The following is a 20,922-nucleotide window of genomic DNA, read 5'->3' as shown; positions in this document are numbered from 1 at the left end:
CATATACACACAGTACTACTGGAATATAAACACAGTACTACTGGAGAAGAGGAGAAATGAGAGTACTTCTTTGCATCTACTGAGATCTAATTGTTTGTCAAAACAGTTACTTGTCTGGCTTAACAACCAATCAGAAAACATGTACTTGTGCTACTTTCAGAGATGTTCTAGTGGGCATGGTGATTTTTTCGGGATTGACTGTTGAACTCAGTGATCTTAGAGGTCTTTTTCAGCTGTGTCAATTCTGTGATTCTGTGAAAAAAAATTATTTGCTCATATATGTTTTAGAGAATAAGCAGTACCTGTAGACATTTTGTGTTGAGTTAAACTTGTGTGTTTTTATCCTACTGGTGTCCAAAGATTCTGAATTTGTTCCTACAGTTGCCTTAACCAAGAATGGACAGGTTTTTTCAGTGTCTCACTTTAACAAGCTGTAGAGTGGTGACAATCCGATTTACTTTGTTTATAAAATACTTGAAAGCTCAGTGTTAAAAATAGTGGAATTTTTTTATAAGAAAGTCCTTTTCACTTCCAATTAGTTGGTGGTTCCAAAGAGTGACCAGACTTAAACTGCTTACATTTGACATATGGAAATGTTCTTCGAGTTTAATTGCCCGTGCATTTCTTAAGTAAGGAAGCATCCAGTTGTTGCATATCCTTCATCCCTTGGCTCTTTCTCCTTCTTGGTCTTCTGCTACTGTTTTGTTCTCCTTCCAAAATGGTTTTCCTTCAGTCTCTGTTTTACTGCTGTTCCATTATATTTGCACCATACCTTTGCTTTGGATCACGTTATGTTACTGAGTGCATCTTATAGGAACAACTTACCACAGCTTACTTTTAGGCAATCTTAATATTCATTGTATTAACTGACCAAAGCAAAAAAAATCTTACACAAATGACTTGCATAAAATTCATTATGATATCTAAAATTGAAAAAGAACATATGGGAGAAAAAAAGTTTGCTAATGGTAACAATAAGTCTTTAGCAGGGCTATCCCATGCTAATGCAGAAGAAGTTTCTTAGTGTGTATTACAAGTATGAATGTTTGGATAGCTATTCTATCTGAATAAAAATAATTGCAATAACTGGGGTTTGCTTATATTTACTATAAGAATGCATAAAATGGTCGTATTACTGCTTGTTTATCTGGAAATAACTCCTTGGGTTAATTTCTGTATTCAAAACGCTTAGTAAAGATTCTGAAAGCACTGCTTAGCAGTGTTGCAAAGTAGGAAGCTATTTAGCAATAAACTAGAAGTATTCATTTTAATAATTTAGGCTTTTTAGTCTCTCAAAACAGTAGTTTGAAAACATAGTGCTGTTTGACAAGGACAAAGAACTATTAGCACAAGTATTAGCTGAAGTCAAAAAGGAAGGAAGGAGTCAAATGTTGGAAGTGTACAAGCAATGAAATCAAATTCCCCAAAGCACTGTGTAAAAACTCAGCCTGTTCACCGTTCTTTACCAAATGTAGCAAATTGCTACTGCTGCCGATACTTTACCAAACAAAATAGCCAAAGCAATCCACATATCTTAGGATTGTTTATTACACGAATGCATTATATTTTGACTCACAGAAGTATCATTGTCCCTTCCAAGCAATAGTTTGTTTGAGGAAGAGAGAACTTCGAGATAAAACAATGTGGTTTTATTTATTTATTTTCTTTATAGCTTCAGAGAAAACAAAACCTCAGCTGTTCGTATATGCTGTTTACAATATGCTAAAAAAAAAAGCTCCTTCACTGTTAAACGCTGTGTGAACAGTATGCTGCTTATGCTGGTTAGATAGTGTGGCTGTTGGCAGTAGTTTGGGGTGTGTGGAAAATGGTGAAACCCTCACCTGTGGAATAAGGGCAATAAAATTACAGTTTGGTAGTTAATGTGTGTCATTGGAAGGTTTTATTTGCTTACAGCTCCTACAGGCTCTTTAATCCTTTTTCTTTTTAATCCCATTTCACCTGCTGTTCCAATCCATCCTGAGGAAGAAACTATTAGGCAGCATACAAAGGGTACTAAAGAAAACAGTGCACTTTTTTTTTTTATGCCTTACAGAATAGCCTAGGAGAAAGTGAAAAGTAATTGCTTGAAGAATCATGACTTACCAGTGGCCTGTAATCAATTTCTACCAGAAAGAAAGGACTGTAGATTTCCATAAATATGAGAGATATTTGAATTCTTGCACTGATAGAATGTTCATAGCTCAAGGACTTTCATTTGCCATAATTTTAAAGCTGGTGGCACCATTTAACATGCTTTAAATTCAGTTAATCAAATAAGACAAGCCCAAATTGGGGTTTAGTTAGATTCTTTTCTAAAACCTGATCTTGTGGAGTGTCTGTCTGGGATCTATTGTGTAGAATTTATCTCAGTAGAAATAATGTTACATAATCTTGAGCTTCTATTTTTACATCTAATATTTTTATAATGAATCTATCTTGAGAAATACACTGCTACCTTAGTTCAGTAGATAATATGATGTGTCTTACAGTAGTAAGAAGGGCTTAAATCAGAAATAAGCAGACTGGATAGAAGCAGAGAATAAATAAAGCTGTGTTTCTAGAGAATAGGGGTTGCAATACAAAAGTTGGGTGTTCATTTGATCATCTGCGGTTTGAGAACAATACTGCAATAGGATCTTATGCATGGAAATACATGTGGTGATAGCTGTCTTGTGTTGATATAGTTGTTTTCAAGATGAACATGTTCCAAAAGTGACTCTTCATTCTCCTCCTCTTCACTTTTCTCATGAACGTCATCACCATTTGTATGAGTCCTGCAGATGCGTTCCGGAGGGACAGTCCTGTGACATTGTGGGAGGAATTGCATTTTTATTATTCAATATAATTCATAACTTCATAATTTATTTTAGATATGGTGATTATTTAGAGATTTGAAAATCTTAATCAGTACTTTAAATTTTCTCAATAATGTGCTTATTGAGGTCTTCTGCAAGTAATTCTTTCTAAAATTCTCTCCTTGTTTTGTTTACTCACTTATCCCACATACTTAATTTTCCTGAGAAAAGTATTGCCAAATGTTTCTGAATGGAAACTTTGTCTATCCCAAACAAGATTCACTGTCAATCATTACTTTGCTTTGTAACCAGTACAGAAGGATTAGAGAGAATGGGTAACTTTGCAGCTGGGGCTGTCCAAAGCCTGCTGAGAAGCAGCAGCTGGTGACTCCTGCCATTGATTTTGTAACCAGTTTTTGGGTTCTTGGTTCGAGGGCAGAAAAGCTGGTACCTTGCTGTGCCTGTGCAGTTGTAGCTGCCCTGGTGGACATGAGGCCCAAGTAATATTACGGAGTAATTTCCTGGAGGGAACTGATGTTCAGCAGCTTTGTGAGCATTTTTAGCCACTATGTGGAAGGGTGAACTCTCATTTTGCTCTTGTTATATGCAGAAATACTGCAGTAGAAAATACAGGATCTAGCTCTTCCTTCAGATTTTTTTTTAAATATTTACTTTAAAAGTTGTTAAAACACAGCATGTCTTCTGATGTTTATTTTAATGCCATTAATGTAACAAAGAGCTTGGAAATTACCTTATTTTATTATTGTTCAATCTTAGGTAGCGCAGTTTTTGCATCTCATCAATTCCAAATGGTACAGACTTTAATTCATTGTGATCCAAAAACAACTCTCTCAGAGAGTGGTATGCTCCAAAAAATGATACTGGATCTATTCCATCATCAGTAAGTTTGTTATAGGACAGGTAGAGATACTCCAGCCCTGGCTTCATGTGACCAAAGACATATCCGGGAATTCTTTCAATCTGATTTCCTATAAGTATCAGATGTAGTAAAGATTTTGGCAAATAGGAGGGAACATGATATAATTTATTGTAAGAGAGATCAATTGATTCCAAGTTCCTGCATTAAAGGAGGAAAAAAAAATGGAGATGAAAACATAGCATACTGCACTGATAATGCCACATGCTGTACAAAATAATGCTTAATATGATTGATTACAAGGAAACTAAATTTCAAAGGGAAATTTGTTGCTGCTAATGGAACAGAATGCATTTTCTGGAACATGGTCAGGCATAACTACTCTGGGAACAGAAAGGATTGAAGTTACTGTCAATTGAGCCCAATGATTCACTTGATGGGAAAAAATCTACAGTAATCATACAGGGAGAAGGTTGAATCAAAGAAACCCAAGGGTCTGATCTGTTACTGATAAGCACTGGAGAACTGCAGTCATCAGTTATACTGAAAACAGAATAAGCTTGGGACTTCAGTGGTTACCCCATTGACATGGATTTGTAAATTTTATTCTAAAGCCCATTGAAATGGAAGAAATGGAATTGTTTTGGGAATGGCTTCTTTAGAATAATTCCAATGTGCAGCACTTCCAGAGAAGCTGTTAGCAATGTTGTGGCTTTCAGATTAAGTAGTTTGCAAATCCAGGAATCAACTGTTAGAGGTTATGGCAAGGCACACTGCATAGCTTAGAAAATCAGTTACTGGAAGAATCAGAAGCAGTATTGGCTTCTGCTGCTTTCATTCTCATTGCTTTTGCTGCTTGGGGTCTGCTCTTACACAGTGCAGCTGTACAGTCTTCCCTTCATCTTATTTACTTTTGTAATTTTTATTCCAGGGGGCAATAAGGCTAGGACAGTATTAAATTATTCTTAAATTATCTGTGAGATAATGATATATTGATACCATATTATCCTATAATTGTATGGAGTATTATTGGTAATGAAGGTTCATTTCTTGATTCGATAGACTTTTATGTTGTTACAGTACAGACTGGGGGTGCCAGATCTTTGTTTTAAAGCTGACTGAATACTTCCTGGGTTATATAATTTATGCAAAGGAAATTAAGACAAATTAGCTTAAGAAAGCGAGCAAATCAAAATATTTTGAATTAAAAGTAATTAAGTATAAATGTTTATTTCATTATCTGACTCTCTCAACAGAGAAAATAAAATTTTAAATTATTTATACTTACTCTTGGTTTATCCAAGCCAAAGGTGCTATTCTGTGCTCTTCTAATTTGTTATGCTTTAGCACAATGACATTTATGTGTTTTGTATGGTTAAAGCAAATTTCTGAGACTTCTTCGATTTGATTATTTTCAAGGTATAGCTCCTGTAAGTGCATTTGGAAAGAAAATCTGTGAAAGCAAAATATGCAGTTCTATCCCATTGAAAATTCAAAATGCAGCTGTCCTCCATATTATCCTCCTTATTTATCTATTAATTTCTGGACAAAGCAATGAGAATCTGAATGAGTCATTTTGTAGCTGTAGCATGACTTCAAGAAACAGTTTTTCAAAGCAGCTGTTTTGTTTTGTCATTTGGGGGGAATGCAGATTGCTTTGAAAGACCAAGTTGAAAAACAATTTCATTGTTTCTCTTGCCTGAAGTTGTACAGAGTAAGGGAGTATAATGTGAGAGTGATGAGACTGCAAGAAGGTGTTTGGGTTTTTTTGTCTTGTAAGTCCACTAGTGAGAAAAATATTGAGTTTTGCTTTCTTAATATTTTTGCTTGGCACTCAGGGGCTTTGAAACTTTCAGATTTGAAGGAATATAAGATGTTAATGGTTTTAAAACTTTAACCCTGTGAGTTGGCAACATGTAAAATTTGTGTGTTTTACACAGATTAAGTTCATGATAATGGCTTGCAATGTCAGAGAAATACAATATGAAATATAAATGGAGAAATGACTAAAATACATATAGGACCTGAAATGGAATTTAGGACCTGCAAAGGAAGGCTTTGGGAAAAGAGAAAAGCAAGTAGGTAGCCTGAAAAGCAATGTCTGTGAATTTATTAGGTGTTGATTTAAAACAAAATGTTCCCAAAGCGTATGGAATGTAGAAAAATTTTCTGCAGGTGTTCAGTGTTTCATCAAGGAGAGGAATGAAGTGAAAAAGAGAAAAAATTAGCATATGAGTGAGCAGGTAGTGGAGTAGCTGCAGAAAAAAAATTGTTGGTTTTTTGGATGGAAATTGCATATAAGTGGTTGGTATACAAGTAAATTCCTAGGAATAGTGATTTGGGAATAAAAATTTTTAGTCTAGCTAAAAATAAATGTATTGAACTTAAATTTAGCTCTACTGGATGATAGACAGTAGGTAGAAAAAAAAAAAACCTATAACGAAAATGTCTGGGAAGATGAAGCTTTCTTGTTTGCATTATTTTTTTTTCCTTTTGTTTGTTTTGGTTTTACCTCAAGAGTGGCAGGGAGACCTTGTGGGATAATCCGAAATTTATTTCTTCCCAGTCGCAAATAAGAGAGACTCTTCAAAGGATAAAAGGCCAAAGGACTGACATTTGCTTCACTAAGTTTATTTCCTTCTAATTCCAGGGTGACCAAGTTCTTTAAACCTGAGAAGAAAAAGTTGGAATTTCTGTTAGTTACTGCCATCTCATAGCTTGTTAAAACCCATGTTTAAAATTTAATCCTCTTAAACATTACTCAGGTCAGTTCACAGCAATGAAGAAATGTAGTGAAATTATTTTAATTTACTGTCTCATAAACATAGAAGTATTTTGTTTGTTAGTTTGTAGAATTTAGGAGATTGACTAAAGCTTTATTTATAGCTCTACAGCTTTAGGAGTTATTACTTCATGGTTATGTGCAGATGATGTTTGGAATACTGTGTGGGTGCTGACCTTCGTGCAATGGCCTGGGGGGGTCTCCAGGCACTTATGTGATAGTGGCTCTGTTACTCCTTCCTTGGGCTCATGCATTCCCGTTCCTGCTTTACTCCTTTCAACCACCTGCTCTGTTCTCTGCTGAGAACCCTTTGTGGATTATACTGTTCCTTCTCCTCTGCCGTCCAAAATCAGGTCAAAGAAGAAACCAGTGTTGGTCAGGCAATAATACAATTTCATATTACAAGTTAGTCATGCACTGATCCAAATAACTTTTAACAGAAGCTTTCTATAGCTCCTCCTAACAGAGCAGTTAGATGATTTTAAATTAAAAAGCTCTTGCAACTTTTGGCCTAAGGGTTCTTTTTCTTAGCTCAGGCATTTATATTGCTCCATGGTGAGCTGTGTTGCAAAACTGATCCAGTTTAAAGGGGAACCCTATCAGCAGGAAAGGAAAGGAAGCAAAAGAAGTCAGACAAATTGTGATACAAATGGGGTTTTTTTGGTCTGGGTTACTTTGTTTGCTTGGTTTTTTTGTATCAACCCACACTTAGCTTCCCTTAAATGGTCACAGTTAATTCCAGTTACATTCTGCCTTATTTTTCATGCACATCAGATTCTGATCACTTTCATGCAATTTAAAAATAGTTAATATAGTTTCATCACACAAAGTGATCAGGTTACAGGTCAGGAGAGTAGGTATCTTATACATACTGCAAATCCATCTCTATTTAGTAACCTGATTTATGTGCTGCTTTGGGAGAGTAGCAGTTGCATAAGAAGGGAAAACATAAAAGACTTCGTAATGCAAATCCTTCAGTTGTTGTTACCTTTTGAAAACATGGTACTTAAAAGCAAGCAATTATTTTTCTGGTTAAATCAAAACAGATGCATTGGGTTCAACATTTTCTAATTTGTCTTTATCTGTTCAGATGATTGATATTAGTTTTAGTAATACCTTGTAAGCCATCTTCATCAATGGCATGAAGGTGGTTGTCATTTATTTTTATTTCTTCCAAAGTTGATGGCAGTCCAGAGGGAATATGTACCAGCATATTTCCATCCAAATACAAACGTTTCAGCTTTTTCAGGATCTTAATCATGGGAATGAAGAAGATCAGATTATCAAGATGTAAAAGAAATGGTTAAACATATAGTGCAATCATGATTAATATTTTCTTTAAACACTTTTAGATGGTTTTCAGCAGTATCCAGTGATTTGAATGACAACAAAAAAGGTTTTATCAATCTAATTAATTGTTTTCTTTTTGCTAAACAATAGCAAAGGTTCCAGTTAAGGTAATGTGTAACCAAAGAGCTTGAGTGACCATATCAACCGCAACTGATACAATATCAGAGTTTTCTGTCTCTTATTGTTTAACATTTAATACGTGGACAATGTTATTAAAAGATCTCTAGATACTCTAGATTATGATGAGAGATTTCCTGAAAAGCCAGGTTTAACTGTTTTGTAATTATACAATTGTAACAGTTAGTGGGTGCAATTGGTTTAGATCCATACACTGAAAAGCAGGGAAAACTTTAAGCAATAATTAGGCACAGAACAGTAGAATAGGCTTTCTTACTTTGAATGCTTTTGGACCTATGCCAGGAGAGGTAATATTATTTTTACTTAGGTCAATCCACTCCAAATTAGGGATCCCATTGAATGCATCATCTGAGATAGCAGTGATGCTATTTCCTGGGACAGAATTCAAGAAAACAGTTAGAAGTGTGAATTACAGTATTCGTCTGACTTGTGTTGTATTGTACATAGAAAACATAAGAATATTTGTACCCATAATTGTATGTAAGTATATTCATATTAGTATCTAAACACAAGCAAATTTAACATTAACTTTTTGTTTTATTGGCTTAGCTGTAAAATTCATTAATACATTTATGTGATAAGGAATAACAAAGTATTAACACTGCTGTCAACTGCATTTGAGATTGGATAATGTTACTTCATGAGAAAAGTCATGCAAAGTAGATCTATTATTTACCTGTAAGGTCTAGACTTGTTAGATCTGGGTCTGAGATTGGTGGGATTTGTCTAAGTTTGGCATTAATGCAGCTTATTGTGGTGTCTGAGGTGGAACATCCAGACGGCAAAGGAGGAGCTTCTATGGGTGGAACAGGAATTGGGACATGAGGTGGCATTCTGGAAGTCTCATTGTCTTCATCACTTTCATCTTGTATTTCTTCTTCAGCAGCATCCTTTCTTGTGATAGTCTTCTTTTCTCTGTGATAGCCTTTAGACTTCCGTCGATTTTTTTTGCCTTTCCTTCTTCTTCTCTTATCTTTTTTGCGACCTGCTTTGTCTTTAATCTCTATGACTTCTGGTTCAAGCTTTTCATCTTTTCCAATAGTTGGTGGTGACAATACATTGATGATGTCAAGGTCTTTGGGTTCTGGAGAATCACCAGACAACTCGCTTATGTCATCCAGTGAAATAATACTTGAATCTAAGGAGGAGGCTAACCAGAGACAATGACAACAACAACAAAAAAAAGGTTGGGACATGAAACTAAAGTTTTAATAAACTTTTTTCTCTTCACATAGTAAAATCTGGTAGCTATAGAAGAGTAGTATTCTCCTTACAATATGACTTGAAAGAATGAAAATGTAGTCTTCTATTGCTACATGGCATACTTTGAGAAATGACTGAGCCAAGGGTACAGACCAGTTTGTAGGTAGATATGGTTTACTGCAACTCCAGAAAAAAAGGGGGGAAAGTTAATATAGCCCTCATTATCTTCCTTTGTGAACTAATATCTCAATTGTGGTTTTTTGTTTGTTGTGTTTATTGTGTTGATGGAAATGTCTGAAACAGGAAAAAGAATGTGTCTGGGAGTGAAAGTAAGCTGAATAAAATTCATAAAGGTTAAGGTTCATAAAGGTTAAGACTTGTTCTGTGTAAGAGGCTGCTAGTGGGGAACTAAGAAGAGAAATATGTCAACTCTTTTACCAAAACACAGCTTTTCTTCGTACAACAGAGCAATTAATTTTTTAAGAGATTTTAAAGGTTTCAGGCAACATGGCTGCTACTTCTACATTAATTTCTATGATGTTTCTCAGTGCATCTGTGTGTGTCACATAAGTGCACATACATATGAGGCTAAATAATATTTTTATGCTAAGAGGAGGCTACGTTCAGTACTTGGCAGACTTAGGGGAAGACTTGGCAGAGTAGGAGAAGGAAATCTTCTTTATCTACTCCATTCCCTTTCTTTATAAAGATACTGATTTTATTTTCTTATGAAGAAGAAAGCAAGGTAGTTTTGTTGTCTCTCTTGTGAGTTTACTAACAAAGATGTATCAGTCTGTGGAACTGTATGAGGTTTCTTATGTGTGTCTGATACATTAATAATGGCTACTAGCTATTGATTATTTATAAATATAAGTGGAATGTAAAGTGTAACCAGGAGGGAAGAAGCAGAATGGGGGTTGGGGAGAAGAATGTCATTATCTTTACTATTGCAGACTGAACATTATTTTTTCTTTAAATATTATATCAAACTCATCTAACAGCCTGTATGCTCTAAGAAACTGAAGGTAATTAAAAGAAATTATGAAGACCTCTGATCATGTAAATCAGGACTTGTTTTCTCTATAACATGTGATGTGTGCACCTTGTAATCTCTGATAAATGTAACATTTTTGTTAGGTATTCTATGAGATATGTTTAATATAGTAAAAATATTATCATGTACTGTACCAGTATCAGAACAAACCGGGCAGCATTCTCCTTCAGGTATTCTAGTTTTGGGACATTTCAGAGGGTGGCACATGGTTGTATCACATATCACTTCTCCTTTTGAACAGAGACAAGTAACACAGGGCTTGGGAGACCAAACAGCTTTGTCATACATAATCATCCCATTAGCTGTGCAATGCCCCTTCTTTCCTAAGAAAAGAAAATAGAAAATTGCAGTTGAATAGCTTAAACTGAAATAAAACCAATATTGTTTATGTACAACTTTGGAAAGAAGCACCACTATTTTGCTGTCACTTTGAAAATATGCAAAATACACCCTATTCTAAGTATCTTATCCTTACTCCTTAAGTTTTATTGCTCTATTTTCTTCACCTTAATCTTCAGTCCCTGTTTGGTTCTTGACCTCGTAGCTGTGACGGCAATCAAGAGGGAGGCACACAACGTCTATGTAGCAGTTACCTCCTTACAGCATCACAGTGAAAACTGAGTGTGGGTCTCTGTCTCTCTCTTTGTCTGCTCCCCCTGTTTCAGGCAGTCATCGTAACAATTCATTTCCCCCGCTTCCTAGCCAGCTGATGAGGACCCTTACCAGCTGTCTTCTGGAAACAGTCTTGAATTAGTCAAGCTCAGAGATATTCCTAAAATGGGAAAATTCTATCTAGATGGTTGGATTCTGAGGGTCTTTTGCATGGCAGCTTCTCTTTCCTCTCCATCCTTAGAAATGGGCAGCAGAAATCCCAGATCTCAATGAAAGCTGTGCATAGATACAGTTGAGAAAGAGGCAAAAGTTTTCATCGCAACAGAGTTTAAAGAAATTATGCAGAAATTGAGAATATTTTTTTCCGGACTCCCCTCTTTTTCTCTCTTGTGCACTAGACACCTTTTCTATTATCTTGCACATTAATGAGAAAGTTTTGTTAAGACTTGGTGGAACCAGGAAGATAACAATATTCAATTCACAGTGACCATATATAGGCTAAATGGAAGTGAACTCAAATCTGTAATGACTGGTAAGATAGGAAACATCTCTTTGCCTGTAGCTTGAAAAAAGCATCTTTTCTAGGAAAGGAGCAAGCTTCAACAACTTGTGCTAATAAATACTTCATCTCCAAAGTTTTTGGATGTGAGTCACAAAGCAAAAAAACCAAAGAAAAACAGAACAAACCAAAACCAAAACATAAATAAAAAAGTAATTCCCCTATGTACCAGTAAAAAAATTAAAGAAATATAGGAGATATTTATATTGTAAGCTATACTCAGATATTCAGTAGAGGAGTTCTTTTTAGAGCAGAAAGACTTGGGAAGGACACTGCTCAAAGTCTGTCTCTCCTCCCAGTGATGGAATCTACCTCAGCAAAAGTTTCCCTGGGCAGTTCTCATCCAATTCTCATCCTCCTCAGGATAAACATTGCCTGTTACCATGCTTTTTTTTCCAGCCTTTTGAAAGAAGGAAAGGCAAGGTTGATAGATCCCATGCAGCAGATCTCTTCCTATTTTTGAGTCTACCTCTGAATTTGGTGAGAATGTGTTTTCCCTGCACACCTTCCTTTCCCGTTTTTAATAAATGTCAGAATACATTGCTGAAGTGTTAGTTTCAAGCTGAAAGGCCACTTCTAACTTACTGTGTACTTTCCTGTGAATAAAAAAAATAAAATAAAAATTCCTCTTTTCCCATGTGGTTTGACTTCCTCTATTAGATGATAATTGTTTACTACAGTGGAAAAACCTTATCTCAACTGCGTTTTCATGTAAGAGGCTTTCATTTGCAACAGACAAATTGTCTTTGGAGGGATTGTTTTCAGGGTTTGTTTTCCCACACTCCGCCCTGCTCCATGTTTGGTTGTTCAGTTTTAAGGGGATAGTCACTAAATGTCCTGTCAAGACAATTGCAAATATCTGGATTGAAATCTCTCTGGAATTAATACTTGACTCAAAATGAGGCATTTTGCAAAGTCCTTCAAGGCAGTCCTGCTTTCAGCTTCCTAACAAAGGTATTTCTTTGCCCTTCTATTTAAAAACCATTGGATATGAACCTGTTTTCTAGAATAAAAATTAGTTATCAGACTCATCCTGTTTGGATGCTCATCTGTATTCCTGAGATTTCTAAAAATGCTCGTTTGATTTAAGTTACTCTCAGGATGGAAAGGAAGCCAAATTGTTTTTTCAAACAGTTGCATCTTGTTTTTGCAAAGGTCCAGGATGTGGATGCATTTTTCAGCCACATAAAGTCATTCTCTAATCAACTCAAGCCACATTAGCTGAAAGAGGAACTGAGTTAGCCCAAACCAAATGTTAGTTGGCTGTAAGTCCCTTGTCATTCTACCCAGGTATCTTATAATCCAACTGTTTGCTGGATCCTGACTTCTGTTTTTTATGTGCTTGCCAGGAAGCCACAATATTTCTTTCAAATAATCACCAAAGGAAATAAAAAAAGAACACTACATTTTCCCATGCTAAACAGTAAACCATCAGCTGTTCTGGGAAAACATATCTGGCTTGAGATGGAAATTCTTCTATGCTTCCTTAAATTCTTTGTTTTGATTTCACTACTACATGGTATCTGAAGTTGGTGCAAATCCTGGCTGAATGAGGTAAAGATAGGGATTATCAGGCTTTGGCCTCTGCAAACTTCTTTACATGAATCATCTGTTTTTTCTGTGACCCGAGAGTTCCTTAAAAAGAGAGGCCAAGTGTGTGTGCCCAAGGGCAAAGAAGTACCTGTTCATTGCCTTGCAGAACTGCTATTTGGCACTCTACTGGATTCACGTAACCCCTGTGAGACAGAGTCCAGGCTGTGGTGTTGTGCTCCTTCAGCTTCCTCTCCACTGCTTAACTTGAGCATGGTGGTACCAGCAGGGAGAAGGGCAGGATCAGAAGCACAAGGAAAAGGGCAGCTGTGCTCATCCTCACCTGCACTGCTGAACGGGCAGGCTGTCCTCTGTAAAGGACACACAGCTGCAGGTTATCTGATGCTGTGTGAACTGCTTCATTTCATTTCAATGATTCAGGAAGGAGATATGAGCAGTTACTGTTAAACTTGTGAAGTGTTCGTTTTCATCCTGCATATGATGATCCATAAATTGTTTTAAGGCTTCTGAGAACAAAATAGGTAGCTAGGAGAATGATAATGAAATTTTGGATTTCATTTTCTTCTGTTCTGAAGCATGATTAATAGTAATGTTCTATTATTTAACAGGCTCTGTTTTTTCCAAATCTGACATGGACTTGAAAACATTTTGAACTTTAAAAGCTAGACTAAAAAATACCTTGTGGTTCAAGTCTTTGGCAGATGAGCACAGGACTTTTAACCTTTGGAAATATGGTGTAAATTCAGCGTGAAGTTCCAAATGAAATGATTTCAGTGGTTTTAGCTCAGCTTTTGGATGTAAGTACAGATAGAAAGAAACAAATGGGGTGGGGAGGGAAGGGGGAGAACCATGCATTATTTCAGCATGACATGAATACCTTAAGTGAAGCGTATGCTATTTATGTGATATTTTCCTCTCTTTGATTTAAGAAGTATTTTTAAATTACAAGCTTGGCACTAGTAGTATGTGTCATGAGAATTATAATGTGGTACACACTAGAAATGCTGTAGTCAAGAGTTTTGCTAGTTTTGCCATTAAAACCCCTTTCTCTAAAAATACTTGAAACGGTTCAGCCTTTCTGAAAGTAAGAACTCAGAACAAATAGTAATTTTTAAGAAAATGTGACTAAAATATGTTTTTCCATTGAAGTTGAGATCTGTGAACCCAGTGGTCATGTCTTGTGTGACACACTAAAAGGCTTAACTTTTTACTCATAAAAATAGATTATTTCCAGTCTAATTAAGAACAGTGATGATCAGGGCATTCTTATTTTTTAAATAAAATTCATAAAATGACAGGTATTTTACTCAGTGGGTGAGCTCTTGGTGCTGGAATGGAAGTGTCTATGTCTTTATATTTATTAACCATAGAGCACACATGACTTTATATTGGTTCCTGACAACATCCCAGTGTCTTTTCTTCAACCTTAGAATCTCTTTCAATGAAAAGAAATAAAATGTTATTAGCACCCCAACAGTTTTCAATTGGTTCATAACTGGGGTTTGAACATAAGATCACAAACATCCTAGAGCAAGAGTTCTCATGTTTCTTACTGCACTGAGGACCAAAGGTACACTTGGCAACTCTCAGTTCTCAATCCCTGCCTAGTCATGTTTTTTTTGGAGGAGGCCTGGTAGGATTACAGTGACAGGTTTCAGTAAAGACAATGAAATTAGACTTTTTGTTTGTTTCTTAAGATACCAAATGCTCTTCCCCTTTAAAAAACATATACTACATGTGAATGCAGAACTCTGAAAACCTCTAGATCACCTCTAGATCTATAAAATGCAAGTTTTATATAAATAATATTATTTAACTTCTTTTAAATAAATATGGGCTCTTGATCTAGAGGGAGCAGAAGAGTGATCTTGTGCTGAACAAGTTGGATTTTCCTCTCCTAGATTAGTTCATGGTAAGGGTCTTGTTTCTAATGTAAGCTTCATACTGCAACTATTGAAGTCTGTTACTTAGTTACAAAGTAATTACTACTCAAATATTGCATGTTTGTATTGTAGCTTGGATTCTGCTTTACAAAAATAAGACAAAAACTTAAATCCATTTGAAATAACATGGATGTTTTTTGTGTCAGGACTTCAGTGAAATGTTAATTGACTTGAAAGATATATTGAGCAAGAAATTCTTGCCAGGCCTTCAAATTTGCTACACATTTGAAATTATGAAAATATCCCAACAGATTTTTTATTAGTTAAAATGAAATGAGAATGTAGAAAATATGACTGTTACCTGGCAAACCAGCATTCTTTATAAGTCTTTGACATAATTAAAAAGCTCCATATTTTAACCACAAAGTTATTATAAAAGGCAACAAAAGTATGTTAGCAAAAGGGTAATTGTTTTTTATCTCAATCTATGTTGCAAGTAGAGCTAAAATAAAGCTTTCGTGAGTGTAGAAGTTTCATTAGAAATCAAGAGAAAAATTGGCCCTCTCACAGTGAAGAGGATTTTTTTCTTACCTGGTAAGACACTGTAACTGGATTCATGTCCACCCAAACCTATCAGAGAGTCAAATACTCCCATCATACTGTCATCAGTATTAATAAGAGGTATGCTGGGCAGCACAGCAACAGGAGCTGGAAGCTTCATCCTTGGCTCTCTTGGGGTCCTGTGCCCTGCTGAGGAGTTCCCCCTCACTCCTCGGTAGCGCATTCTTCTCCTCTGCCTCCTGAGAGGTGCACTGGCTTCATTTTGAGAAAAATCAGTGCAAAGAGAGACAAGAAGGAAACAGTAGAGTAAGGATGTAGCCTGCATATTTCAGAGTATCCTGGAATGGGGAAAAAAAGAGGAAAATTAGAGAGCTTTTAGGATTAGGTGAGTCACATGGCGCCCTTTTCAAGGCAGGTGGACCACTGTGTGGTTGGTATAACCAAGCTACCCCTTAGGAAAGAAGTTGCCTTGTGAGAGGTAAAGCAACCAATTGGAGTGTTGTGGTTCTCTGCCTTGATGGGCAATACCCAAATTCCCATAGGTGCTATGTTCCTATTTGGGGCTGCACTTAACTGCAGTGCCACTGGGCATTTGTACTTTAGTAGCTGTTAATGCTTCCAGCAAGGGAGATCTTGAGAGCAGTAAAGGTTTTCTTTTGATTTGAACGTGGTTTTTTTTTGATTGCTAATGTTTTCCCAGGTTGTTGTAACTTCTAAACTTGGGAATGGCAAAGTAACAGGAAAATGCCCAGTTCATTTCTTATATGCTGTGACATATTGTCATTTCTCTGCAAGGTATTTTTCACCATAGATGAAAAGAGGTGTCACTTTTGCTTCTGTTTCTGGAAATCTTCTCCTTTAACAGAATCTTTCTGGTTCTGCAGTTGAGGACCTTTGGAAGTTTGATCACAATAGCACTGTTTGTTACATCCCACATCTGCTTTTCCAGCAGAAGTTTTTATGAGTCTGAGAAGATTGATCTATAGTGTGTGCATTTACTTTATAAGAAAATCAGAATCACTGAATATCTTATACCTTCCTGTGCTCTGGACAGAAAAATTACCTTTATTGTCACCAATAGGTGGCATTCCAAAACAAAGCAGTAAAGGTTCAGGACTGCATAGAAAGCATATCCAGCAATGGCTTATAATACCAGTGTGGAAATAAGCCTATGCATGTCCACAGTTATTAATGATTTGTCATAGCTCTCCAGGCAAAATTCTTTCAAAATTAAAGGCCAATTTTAATTGAAACAGCAGCTCCTGAAGACACTCATATCATACTCTTGTGGTGGTGAGAATTAGTGAAGAATTGAGACTTAGAGCACTTAGGCTTTTTGTCCAAAACTAGGCTCATAGTATAGCTGTGGTTTTTCTCTAAGGAAGTCTTGAGGGGATTAAAACGTGCTTTCTGTAACTGTTCATTTGTCAGGCTTTTATCTTTTACTTTTGAATTAGTCTTATTATAGTAACTTATGTTGTATAAATACAGGATAATATTATGTCTTGAAGGAATTTGAACTGTGCTTTTGCTGGAATCAGATGTTTTTTAAAAGTTTGTGCATCTTGGCAATTTATATTTATATATAATTTAAGTTTTTTGTACAAGTCAGCTAACATCTTTAACATATTAAAGCACATGACTATAATATTTTTCATGCTTTCCAGAGCATAATTCTCATATTCTGTTTTTAAATTGGAAGTTGGCAGTTGGCTTAAAACAGTGAGATTTGACTTTTTTCTAATGTTGCAGTCTCTGTGATCAACTCATTTATTGTAGAAAACATATATGTATTTGCAGTTTTTTGTTAACTAAGCTGATCTTTTATTCCTACATAAAGGGAATTTCAGATGCAAGTCTCATAAAAAGCCACCCAATGCCTCATGTAATAGCAGGGCTCTGAAATTAATCCACACTTTAGTTAACTGCTTTTTACTCATTAGAAATCAGTTATACCAAAATGATACATAGTGTTTATACTGGCCTTTTACCTACATCAATTAGTTAACATGTCTTATAGATGCAGGAGCTTGTACTCTGCATTGATGTCTGTTCTTTCTCAGAAAATGCCTGTGTCTTAGTACTTCAGTTTGCAGTGACCTAATGGCTCTGGTTTCTAACTTGCTTGCATGGTAATGACTGGCTATAAAATTACACAGTACACTTCTGTTCCACAAGTTTGAATGAAACACACAAAGTGCCCCTAGGGAAAACTGCATATACAAAGAAAAGTCTTGAAGTATTCATTCTCTTGAGTTAGTGACATCTTAATTATGGTCACTTTTTTACAGTATACTTTATAATGTACCATGACTATGTAGTTACAGTGCTGCTACATTACATTTGTGCTTTTTTTAATGCTTTACCAATTCTTCCTGTGACCAGAGGCTCATAAAGGCATGACTGAAATACTTTTCCATTCCCTATGCATGTATTTTTAAAAGTAAGGAATAACACAGGGTGAAGTAAATTATATTTAATGTACAAACTATGTTTCAGGGTTTTGTTAACTTCAATATAGAGTAGTACTCTATAGCAAATAATGCTACTTTAAAGTAAAACTCCTTTTCATAAATACTTTATAATCGCAACTTAAAAAAAAACAATTTAACAAACAGAAATCAACCCTCCCAAATAATCCCTTAATAAACTAATCATGTTCATAGATGTGTTTATATATGTACATATATTAATATATATTTCACACTCAGTTTATTTTCCATATTGAAAACTTAATACTGCTGCTTTCAATCAAACTATGTTCCTTCCATGCAAAATATTGAGCTATGTTTCTAGGTTTCTTGCCTTGACTTATTAACTAAGTGCTGTCTCACATTTTAAGGCCCAATTTGTGAGTGTCACACATGAAAAAGGCCTTGAATGGATTGGGCCTTTATTGACCATGGCTCAAATCCTCAGTTTATCAATCAGGAACTTAGATTTAGTATAGTGCCAGCCAATTTTTAATTGGTGAAAAATTCAACCTATTATACTCACATTACTTTTGTAATAATGATTACAGATCAAAATAAACTATAGATAGATAATATAATGAAATTATTAAATCTTTATGTTGTCAGATACTCTCAACATGGCTGCACAGCTTTTTCATTTTGCTCATAAATATTTATATTGTGCATAGTGTGTGTAAGCATCTTTATTACTTTCACCAGGCAATGTGTTCAGTAGTTTGCAGCTTTCAAAATGTTTCTCTTCAATAAGTTCAGCATCTGTCATTTTGCAATTATGTTAGCAGAAATAGTTAATTTTTAAAGCCGAGATCCTTCAGAAATACCAGAGCATCAGAATTTATTAAATAATCTACCTTTATCTATGCAGTCTAAATTCAAACATCTTTCTAAGATATCAAGGTTATTTCTCGTGGTACACAGGGGTTAAATTGATTTACCAAGATTTTTCACATGCTCTTCTTTATATTTATTGCATAGAAATGGGTACATTTAGCTGTACCAGCAAAACTAATGTCACTTTCAGTTAGTTTAAGCTTGAAGTGCATGGCAAACATTCATACCAAACAAAAAGCAGATCAACTGGTATTGCATACTTTATCTAGAAAAGCAGTTCTGTTCAGTATTGCTAAATATAGCTGATATTATTTCAAACATATTTGCAAAGTTAACATGTAGTTTAAAGCCATTCAACACCATGCTTTAAGCAGTAATTTAAAATGTAAAACGTTTTACCTTGGAATCTAACCTAACAGCAGATTCTGCTTGGTGTCATTTAGTCTCCAGTTGCAAATGGAATAAAATCACAGTGATATCTTTAAAACAAACAGAGAAAGAGTAGGGATTGTTGAAACATGTTAGATGATTCCTTAGTTAAGTCTGAAATAGCTTCTTCCCCTGGGGACAAAGCGCTGCTCTGCTCTGTGTGCAGAGAATCAGCTAATACTGTTACTCGGAGAACTAAAAAGCTCACTTCAGGAAAATGAAAAGCAGCACAATATGGTCGGTCCGGAGGCTGACAAGGCACAGCTGGAAATTCTCTTTAAGTACTTACAGTTTCATAAGGAAAATAGAGTGTTTTCAAAAGACACACAAAAAAAATGTATTTTGATCAGTACTGGTCTATGTCTTTAGAAATTTCGTTTCTTGGTGGCATGGTTTTAATGTACATTTACTGTTTTACAGAGATAATATATTTTGGGGAGTGTAACTTTAACAGCAAAACATTTACTAAAATTAAAACCTCTCTCTTCAGTTCATGTTTTCTTAACCTGCTCCTTCCCGTTACCCTTTTTGTTGAAGCTTTAGCATGGAAAGTTTCTCTTTTGTACACTTACAGCAATGATTTCGCCATAAGCTGTAGCTCATGCATGGAAAAATAAAACGACTGGAGCATTTTCCCTTCGTTTTTTTATAAGGCTAATTACATCCTGAAACATGATCCTGAAGCACAGCTATGCAGAAGCTGCAGTGAAGTTAGCAATCCAAATAGAAGTGAGGGTGAGGGGAAGGGAGGGAATGATTGTACTAATATTACCACAAGTCCTTTGAATGCCAGCAGAGAATTTTTCTTCATCCCCAGATAGAACTGCAGAATGTCAGTGTTTGATGAGACGGTGAGTCTGGTCAGCTTCAGAAATGACACATTTACCTGTTAGATGGAGTTGTCTGAGTTCTTCTGGCATTAAAAATTTGTCGCTTGCTTGAATTCATACTCCGAGGAATGTGTAGACAGATAGTCATGGACTGGTATAACCATTGAGTTAACCATAATTGTTAGCCCGTATGTGGTGGAAAGAAACTGGGAAAGCACATTGTCTCTTAAAATAGTTGTTGAGTTTCTACTGAGCTTTACTTTGTAAAGTAAAAAAAAAAAATAAAAAATTAAACTTTTTTTAGTTGATCTGGAGCTGTTTAGAAAGAACAGGGTCAGTTTCACACAACAAACAGGGTTAGCATCTGAAATGAGATAGCATGGGTCAATACCTGTGCTAGAAGGATTTATTTGTGAGGGTGAGTTGAATAATAAGCAGTTCTTCTAGCACAAGTGGGGAGAAGAATAACAAATTACATCGTTTGCTCATGGTTGTGCATGTCAGACTTTATTTAAACAATTGTTTAAAGAGTTCTAAGTGTTTATTTAAATGATGGGGTATTTATTAGAGACAAAAGTGAAAGCATTCCCTTTGCTATAGATTTAAATGTGGCTTCTTACACTTCTGATCACAATCTCAGGATCTGATTCTAATAGCATTCAGACCCGTGTCTCCAGACTGCCTGCCCAGCTGGGACACAAGATTGCTCACTAGCAGGCCAGAAAGGTGGATCTGGCCAGTCTGTGCTCAGCTGAAGATCTGGTTTAATGCATCTGCTTTGGACATGGCATCTCTGCTTGCTGAATTCTAGTAAATTCTTATGTTATATTATCTCTGTCTTGAAAGTTCAACATCTTCCATTTTCAGTGGGACACCATCTTGTCTCCTCTGCTAGATGATACAGTGAAAATCCTACATCCTCTAGGCAGACTGAAGGATCTTTTATGGTGGCAATAAATCAATATATAGGTTTCTCTAATCCACTTTAGCATG

The 20,922-nt window shown here is 35.7% G+C and overlaps 2 protein-coding genes across 2 annotated transcripts in view; one reads left to right on the top strand and one right to left on the bottom strand.

Moving 5' to 3' along the window:
- The window catches only part of CENPP (centromere protein P), a 123,193-nt gene that overhangs the window by 79,917 nt on the left and 22,354 nt on the right, over nt 1-20,922 (top strand). The gene's annotated exons all lie outside the window — the stretch shown is intronic.
- On the bottom strand, nt 1,571-19,234 carry ECM2 (extracellular matrix protein 2). The gene is made up of 10 exons (XM_008498941.2): nt 19,070-19,234; nt 15,396-15,703; nt 10,334-10,522; nt 8,619-9,092; nt 8,199-8,314; nt 7,571-7,706; nt 6,185-6,342; nt 4,961-5,100; nt 3,547-3,873; nt 1,571-2,801 (listed from the first exon to the last, which is right to left on the bottom strand). The coding sequence occupies exons 2-10, from the start codon at nt 15,688-15,690 to the stop codon at nt 2,594-2,596; spliced, it is 2,043 nt and encodes a 680-aa protein (XP_008497163.2). The 5' UTR covers nt 15,691-15,703; nt 19,070-19,234; the 3' UTR covers nt 1,571-2,593.

Source organism: Calypte anna, chromosome 12 (assembly GCF_003957555.1).
Source record: "Calypte anna isolate BGI_N300 chromosome 12, bCalAnn1_v1.p, whole genome shotgun sequence".
NCBI lineage: Eukaryota > Metazoa > Chordata > Aves > Apodiformes > Trochilidae > Calypte > Calypte anna.
Note: the sequence above shows the minus strand (reverse complement) of the source record. Positions and strands in the feature narration are given on the sequence as shown.